Source organism: Moschus berezovskii, chromosome 12, assembly GCF_049115385.1.
Source record: "Moschus berezovskii isolate FMDL1 chromosome 12, NW_MosBer_1.0, whole genome shotgun sequence".
Lineage (NCBI taxonomy): Eukaryota > Metazoa > Chordata > Mammalia > Artiodactyla > Moschidae > Moschus > Moschus berezovskii.
The window spans coordinates 90,098,635-90,107,365 of NC_142471.1; the positions used below are offsets into that span (position 1 = coordinate 90,098,635).

The window sequence follows — 8,731 nt, forward strand, 5'->3', positions numbered from 1 at the left end:
CCCCCCACCCCCCAGCAGAGCTCTGACCTCCGGGGAGGCTCAGGCCAGTAGAAGTGTGTCCCCGGCTGCTTCCAGGCCAGGGAGCCCCGGGAGGTCCTCAGAGGGGCTTGAGGCCAGGACTGTCTTAAGCCTGGGTTTTTATTTCAGTATATTACCCACCATGTGATTTTAAGTCGTCCAGAGGGGCCTCCCTCACCGTCTGCATGAGCAGGTTGGGTGACCGAGGGGCAGGAGGAGGGGCTCGGGGGCTCCAGTCTGCCCTGCTCCACTGAGGCTGGGCCCAAACAGGCGAGACAGAGGGCGGGCAATGGGGGACCCAGAGGCCAGGAAAGCCCAGGGTCTGGTGGGTGGGGATCCGGGATGCAGGCCTGAGGCTCAGGCAGGATGATGGAGGGCGGGGGTCCTCGTCTCCAAGGTGGCTTCCTTGCAAGCAGGGCCTGGGGTCAGAGTCCCCGTGTGAAGCAGGACTCGGCGGCTCTTGGCAGGCTCCAGGCTCGGGCTCTGCAGAGACCAGCTCCTGCCTCAGTTTCTCCGTCTGCAGCAGGACTAAACCAGAGGTTCCAGAGGTGCCTGGGGTGTCAGACTGGGTCTGGGCCCGCCCCACCCCACCTCTGAGATATGTGGCCAGGAGCACCCTCCCAGGCCACCCCACCATGAGGTCGCACCTGCCAGCAGCCGGCGCAGGCTGGGGATCACTGGCTTGCCCCTCTGGGTCCTAGCAAACTGCCATCTGGACGGCGAGCATCCTGGGCCAGCAGGTGGACTGCGGGAAGCCCCATCCATCTTTGGACCATGGCCAGTGATGGGGATCTCATCACCCACCCTCAGAAGAGAGTGGACGAGGGCAAGTGGAAGCAGGTCCCGGCACACACCCCCTGGCATCTGCAGGAGGCCACGCGCTGGCCTGTACTGTTTTAGGAACAGACGCTCAGGCCCCCGGGGTCTTGGACTCTGGCGGCTCAGCTGGAAAGACACCCTTGGCCCTGCCTCCTCACCTCTGGCCCACAAGTTGAAGCCCTCTCTGCCCTTTTCTTCCAACTTCGTCAGCACAGCCCGGAGTTGGCGTCAGCCTCGGCTGGGTCACTAGCCCTGGAGCCAGGGCCCGGTTCCCCAAATCCACGAGGCCGGCCAGCCTGCCCTAGCGCCCAGCCCTTGGCCACCCAGGGTGCAGCCAGCACTTCCAAAACCATCCAGACGAGGATGCACGCTGTGCCCCATACAGGCAGCGCCATGGCCTCTGGTCTCTGCCCAGCCCTGTCCTGGAGCAGACCTGGGCTGGGGGGTGAGGGCGGGTGGCCCTGTGTCCTCGAGAATGTCACAGGGAGGTCCCCTTGTTCAGCGGAGCCCAGCGGTGGGGCATGGCGACTGCTCCTTGCTGGTTCCTCTGCTGGGTGTCCAGCTGCATTTTTGGAGGGCCGGCACAAAGATGGGCCCTGTGCAGCCGTCCAGGCCAACACAGATTAGCCTTGTTCTCGGCCTCTGTCGTTGCCTCCTTCCCTTGCTCACAGGGCGGGAGGGGGCGGAATAACTGACAGGCAGTGCCCCGCTGGGTGGGGGCCTTTGTTCATTTACTGGTTGGCAGACACTTCCTGGGTGCCTGTGTGGCCCGTGTGGGTGGTTACCGGGGCAGGAAGCCCGGCCCCTCCTTCTAGGCAGCTCAGGTCAGCTGGTGCTCGGCCCGCATGGTATGAGAGTTGGGGGCAGCGGGGCAAGTTCTGGGTGCTCAGAAAAGACAGCAGCTTGCTGTGGAGCATAGCGTTGGAGATGGGAACAGGTGCGTGAGGCCTTGAAGGATGAGTAGGAGTTTGCGGGTGGAGCAGGACCTGGCGATGGTGCCTTTCTGGGGTGCGGCGTGGACAGAGGTGCGGGAGAGCATGGACTGTCTGAAGGGGGTGGGCCCTGGACGCTGGGTGACTGAGAGGACAGCCCGTTGGGGCAGACTTGTCTGCTCTGCTGAGGAGCTGGGCTGTGACGTGGGCAATAGGGAGCCACAGCGGAGTTGACCCAGGGAGAGGTGGGAGCTGCTGAGGAGAGAAAGGATCTGCACGGGTCCCCAGGCGCACACTCAACCAGAGGCTCCTGGACACCACCCCCACACAGGAGCCTGGGAGGGCAGAGGCACCCACCTCCCCCAGCCACACAGCCACCCAGGGAACCTGCCTCTGCTTCCAACTTCGGAGAAGGACCTGAGGGCCATGCTCACATGGATGGCAGGGGCCGGGATCTAGCCTAATGCCCCTTCTTCTAGAAGCTTCCTTGATCCCCACATTCAGTGCCATGCTAAGTCGCTTCAGTTGTGTCCAACTCTTCGAGACCCTATGAACCGTAGCCTGCCAGGCTCCTCTGTCCATGGGATTCTCCAGGCAAAAATACTGCAGTGAGTTGCCGTACCTCCTCCAGGGGATATTCCCAACCCAGGGATCGAACCCGCGTCTCTTACGTCTCCTGCGTTGCCAGGCAGATTACACACCCCCTCCCAAACTCCCTCAGACCCCACACCCTGTCTTTCCATTCTCAGCCCTGGTCACGACTTTGAATGTGGGACTGGACCGTGAGCTCAGGGAGGGCAGAGGGCAAAGGTTGAGCGGCCAAAGCCGGCCTCCCCTCAAGGGCCCCCCGGGTGCAGGCGAGGTGCCAGGTGCTTCATTCTCGGTGACCCCGAGCGCCAGACCACACGCCCACCTTACAGATGAGGAAACCGAGGCTTCGGGAAGTGAAGAGACACCGGCTGGGAACAGAGCAGGGAGCCTGGCCTCCGTGGGCCTGGGGCAGCCCCCGCTCGGGAGGAGGTTGTTGGGGTGGGGGGTTGTTGCAGTCGTGACCCCCGAGGGGGCCCCCGCCAAGCCTCGGGGAGACTCTGGTGTCTGCTCCCCCGCGTTTCCGTGTTGTCTTACGTTCCTCCCTGCGTCTGCCTCTCTGCTCCCACCCCGAGGGTCTCTGCCCACTGCCGTCTGCCCGCTTCTCTCCTGTTTTCTCTGTCTGACTCGGTTTCTCTTTCCTCCCTCCGTCCTCTTTTCCCGGGTGTCTGCCCGTCGGTCTCTTCCCGGCTCCTGTCTCAGGCCTCCCCGTCCTCCCGCCTCCCCGCTTCCTCCCCAGCACGTCCAGCCCCGTTTGAGCAGGGCCTGCTCGAAGGCCAGGGGGCTCTCTCAGCCCCTTTGTCCATCAGCTTCTGTAGTGTGTGACCTCTTTGAGGCCCCGAGGGTCACAGGCCACCGGCCGGTATGGCCTGCGGTCTTCTCCGGACCAGTTCAGCCAGGCATAGCGGCCTCGGGGGCCTCAGGGCGGGCGGCCTGGAGCGGGGGCCCGCAGAGAGCCAGCCGTGGCCCACGGCAGCGTCACGCAATTACGACATGAAAGTCCACGATTTCCTCTGTGTGGGCAAACAGCGGCTGGCTGCTAATGCAATCCTTTCTTTTAATGGATTCTTGAATTCAAATGATATGTAATTAAGCATAATTAGCCGCTTCCCCATCTCGGCTTGTATTGCATGCCGCATGGGGCTGCCTAGGATCTCATTAGGAGGCATCTTTTTTCACGGGCTGATTTCTGGTTCCTCCTCAGGGTGGAGTTGGTTTGACTGGACAGTGAACCTGACCTGGGGGCTGGTGAAGGTCCGAGGCGGGCAGTCCTGGAGCCAGCCGCCCAGGTGAGGATGGGAGATGAAAACTCGGGGCAGATGTTTGTTGGGAGAGGTTCTACTCTGCTTTGAGGATGCCCTCCCCGCCCCGCCCCCCCGCCCCGCCCCCGCCGCATTGCGGTGGAGAGAAAGGTCAGCAATCTGACCTTGGCGGGGGTGCACAGAGAGGGCAGGGGGGTGTCAGCACCTGGGCGGCATGGCCTGAAGACATCAGCCTCCTCCTGAGTTGGGGCTGGGCACCCCCACACGTCGTGAGCCGGGCCTCGGGGCCGCCTTCCGCGAGGGAAACCCATAAGGGCGCTTCCACGCGGTGCAGAGCCGCAGCCTTGCGTTGAGCACGAGACAGGGACGTCCCCTCGGGTCCTGCCTCCCTGCCACCCCCACCCCCGGTCCCCCTGCAATGGCGCCCCCTCCGCTCGCTGTCTTCCCTGTACCGCGCACGCCGAAGCGTCTCCCTCCATTCGTGCCGTTTGTCTGCCCCCACCAGTCTCCCTGCCTGGCCCGCTCCCAGCAGCCTGCCGAGTCCTCACTGGACGTGATCTCGGTGCCGAATCTGCCTCCGGGCCTGCCCACTCCAGCAGTGTGTGTCTCTGCGCGCCTCCCGGGAGCACCCGCATCCAGAGGCTAGGGACTCCACGCTCGGAGGGGTGCCAGCTCACTGGTGGGTGAGGGGTGGAGCTGTGCGGTGCTCAGCACACCAATGAGGAAACCGAGGCAGAGAGGCGGTTTGTCGCGGTGGGTCTGCTGCCCGCTCAGGAGCTCCGTCTCCGTCTCTCAGGGCCCGGCTTGCTGCTGCCCGGAGAGGAATCCCTCACCCTCCTGCTTCGAAAAGATCTGAGCAAGGGGGGCACCCCTCAGTATGTTCAGGGCTGGGGTTGTCTGCACGCCAGGAGGGTCTGGGCGGAGAGCCCCGTGTTCTGCATTCTCTTCTTTTCACAAAGTTTTCAATATGTAGAAACCATTCTTAGCTCGAGTACTGTACAAAAACAGGCTGCTGGTAGGGTTTGATCCATGGGCCATAGAGAATAACCGCCACGATGGGAAACAGACACCTCTACATGTGAGTCTGGGCTTCCCAGGTGGTCAAGAATACACCTGCCAATGCAGGAGGGGCAGGAGACCTGGGTTCAATCCCTGGGTTGGGAAGATCCCCTGGAGGAGGAAATGGCAACCCACTCCAGTATCCTTGCCTGGAGAATCCCCGTGGATGGAGGAGCCTGGCGGGCCACAGTCCACAGGGTCGCAGAGTCGGGACACGACTGAAGCGACTGAGCATGCACACATGGAATGTGTGAGTCTATATGCGGCTTTTTAATTAAACTTTCAAGATAAAAATACCTCGTGTGACCCGACGTGTATGTTTCACACGCGTGTCGAATGCACTGAACGTGAACAGTGAGGTGTGCTTTCCATCGTGAGCCACCCCTGTAATCACCACCTGGGTCAGGGTCTAGAACCCTGCCACCCCTACCCTACGAGGAGACCGTCTTCCGGCCTCTGCACGGGAGATGGCATTACCCACTCTGGAGCTTGACACGGACCGTGTCACGCTCTGGCCTGGGTTCGTTGAGCCCAGTGTCTTCCCCCGTCACGATGTCTGTGGGGGACGAAGGGCAGAACTGGCAGCCCGGGGGCAGCTCCCTGTGGGTGGTGGTGGCGTCCTGGGCCGTTCGGACGTGCGCACGGACCACCCCGCTGATGGACATTTGTGCAGTTTCCACTTTTTTGTCTATTACGACCGAAGCCACCGGGAACATTCTAGCGCGTTTTTGGTGAACATGTCATGCCCTTTTGTTGTGTTGCCTGCCTAGAGTGGACTCGTGGCTCACAAATAGGTGCCAACTCCGTTGTCCAGAGTGTGTGCCACATACAACTTTTTGACAGTTAAAAAGCACGGATTTCAGCACCGACATGGGGTAATTTGGGTCTTAAATTCCCGTGTTCTCTAGATGTTTGGATCTGGCAAGAGTGAAATAATAATCCCTTAAATACCTCCACTGACGCAAGAGTTGCTGACCCTGCGGGCAAGGGTGAGGGTCCTCGTGTACTTGTCACACTTGAGAAGACCAGGAGTGATGCCTAATGCCTGCCGGCCCTGGCACCTGCAGGTGGCCTCTGCTTGGACTAGGCGCTGCCCACGGGGGCCTTCCTGGAGGGGTGGGAACATCTGTTCCCACGCGCTTGGAGGCTCTGGCACCCAGAATCGGGCTGGAAGTCAGAAGAACCAGGTCAGATCTGGGTCTCCCCTCCCTGCTGTGTGACCTCGAGCAAGTCTCTGAACCTTTCTGATCCCGCATTTTCTCACCTGCTTCCACCCTGGGGATGGAAGAAGAGGATGGGAGATGGGTGGGGGCCGTGCCTGGGAGTGCTGCAGCGGGCAGAGACAGGGACTCAGCCCGTACAAGAGGGTGGGCACGTGAGCGGAGGCCCCGGGGAAGGGGACAGGGCAGTCAAAGGCGGGCCTCCTCAGTCATAAGGAGTATCCACACCTCCCGCTCCCACACCCCTGCCCCGGTCTCAGGCCTCAGCAGCCCTGGGCAGGAGGCCTCCAGGCCACCAGGCTGAAAGCTCTATGAAAGAAAACGTGCCTGGGACTCCCCTGATGGTCCAGAGGTTAGGACTCCATGATGCCACTGTAGGGGACACAGTTTTGATCCCTGGTCAGGGAACTACGATCCCACAGGCCACGCAGTAAACTCACCCCCCTCCAGCCCCTGCAAAAGGTGCCTTTGCTCAGTCCAGTTCAGTCGCTCAGTCGTGTCTGACTCTTTGCGACCCCATGGACTGCAGCATGCCAGGTCTCTCTGTCCATCACCAACTCCCAGAGCCTGCTCAAACTCATGTCCATTGATGGCATCCAACTGTCTCATCCTCTGTCATCCCCTTCTCCTCCTGCCTTCAGTCTTTCCCAATGAATCAGCTCTTCGCATCAGGTGGCCAAAGGATTGGAATTGGAGCTTCAACATCAGTCCCTCCAAAGAATATTCAGGACTGATCTCCTTGCAGTCCAAGGGACTCTCAAGAGTCCTCTCCAACACCACAGTTCAAAAGCATTAATTCTTTGGCACTCAGCTTTCTTTATAGTCCAACTCTCACATCCATACATGACTACTGGAAAAATCATAGCCTTGATTAGACAGACCTTTGTTGACAAAGTAATGTCTCTGCTTTTTAATGTGTTGTCTAAGTTGGTCATAACTTTTCTTCCAAGGAGTAGGCGTGTTTTAATTCCATGGCTTTTGCTCAGAATCTCCATTTTAGGGCCAAGTGCTTTTTCAATATCAAAACTTTCCAACTGGGCAAGCTGACTTTTAGGATGTTATCAGAACCCACTTCAGCAACTTCTTCCCAGGGGGCGTCCGAGGTGGTGGCCCCGCTGCTGGGGTGGGTGCACTCTTGTGCTTGCCCAGGGCGCTTGGTTCATCACCTTGGGGTGCTGCCAGCGGCAGCCCCTCAGCGTGGGAAGTTGCACCGGCGTGTGCCCCCCCGCCCCTGCCACCAAGCTCCAATCCACGAGCAGTCGCGGGGGTGCCTTCCTGTCACCAGGGCCCCACACTCCAGTTGATAGCCCGCCCCCTAGGCCGCTCCCACAACTGTCAAGGCTCTGGGGGTCGTCCCCGGAAGCCCACCCCGAGTCGCTGCCCCCTCCTGGGACTAAAGCTGCAGCCCCATTAGTTCCCCCACCCCCGTCTGCCGGGAGCCTGGCTCAGCCTGCAGCCCCCACGCGGGTCCCCTGGGGCCCCACAGACACCCACCCTCATCGTGCGGCCTCACTCCCCTTTCCTCTGCACCCAGCGGGGCCTTGGGGAATAGAGGAGGCGTATATGCAGGGTTTGGGCAGTCCTCGCCCCCCAGATCTCAGCTGGAGAGCAGCTTCGTGAGGAGCCTTCTCTGCTGGGTGGTGCAGCCTCCGGGGGTAGGTGAGCCCCCCACCCCAGGGTCTGGGAGGGAAACTCGGAGCAGGACCCCACTCTCTGGGGCGTGATGCTTCTGCTGGCAGCATGGGCGGAGCAGGGGCCAGCGGCCACTCTGCCACGGAGCTCTGAGCAAGCTGCCCACAGGAGGGGCTCAGGGAGGAGTCGGGCGGAGGGAGGCCTGGGTACTTCTGAGTGGGGGTGGCCGGGACTGGGGCATGGGGAGGACGGGAACCGCACTGGCCAAGGCCAGCCCGGCCTGAAGGGATGCAGAAGGGCCTGGAGACCTCCCGAGGGTGAGGCCAGGCCTGTGCTGGGTGCTGGGAAGGCAGTGACCTCAGAGGGTCACCTAGGGGTTACTGATCGGCTAACCCACCGTCCTGCCCTCCAGGCCCAGTGACGAGCACCATCCGGAAGTCAAGGCTGATGGGTACGTGGACAACCTCGCGGAGGCCGTGGGCCTGCTGCTGCAGCACGCGGATAAGTGACGGGCCTTCTGGGAGGGCCCGCCTCCTGCCACCCCGCCCCGCGCCCAGACCACCCGGGGGGCTGCCCTCGGCCCTGGACGGGCAGGTGAGAGGGTGCCAGCCAGGGCCACCAGCCCCTCCTCTGTCTCCCTCTACCGACCCCCTCCTCCCCTCACCCTCTCCAGACACATCTCCCAGCCTCCTGGGGGGAGTTGGATCCCCGCTGATGGCCCATCCCGTCTGTCCCTCTGGAAGTCGAGAGGTGGGCAGACTTGTTGAATGCCCACGCCCGCCCTCTCTCCACTCACACCACATCCTTTACCTGATTGGACTCAGGCGTTTGCCCACTGTCTTTTAGTTAACAGTCCCTGCGCTTTAGGGAGGCGCCCGGATGAAGCAGGGGTCTCCCGGGCACTGTCCTTGCAGGCAGAGCTGAGCCAGTCTCCCCGGGACTGCCCAGCGGCTCCAGCCCCCACCCGGTGTCAGAGTGGGCACTCAGCGCTCCCCGTGCACCTCCCAAACCATGCAGCCCCCATCCCATCACCTCTGGAGCCAAAACAGTGGCTCCCAGGGCCACTCTGCCGTCCTTCAGCGTGAGAACTCTAACCTCTGGATGCCAGGTTGTGGGTGGAGGGTGCCTTCTGGAGCCTTAACTCTGTAGACTTGTCACCCCCAGGAAATTAATGGTGAAATAAACTCTGCCCTGACCTGCA

General features: G+C 61.6%; 1 protein-coding gene across 5 annotated transcripts in view; it reads left to right on the top strand.

Moving 5' to 3' along the window:
• Positions 1-8,731, top strand: part of LHPP (phospholysine phosphohistidine inorganic pyrophosphate phosphatase) — a 127,345-nt gene extending 118,614 nt beyond the window's left edge. For 3 of the 5 annotated variants that reach the window (XR_008685722.2, XM_055424436.2, XM_055424435.2), the window contains one exon: positions 7,943-8,731. Coding sequence is in view for 2 of the 5 variants with exons in the window: in XM_055424435.2 (XP_055280410.2) it covers positions 7,943-8,039 (97 nt within the window). In the remaining 3 variants the exon portion in view is untranslated. Of the gene's footprint in view, positions 1-3,561; positions 3,647-7,942 lie in introns of all 5 variants that reach the window. The other 2 variants (XR_016038809.1, XR_016038810.1) reach the window with 1 other exon arrangement.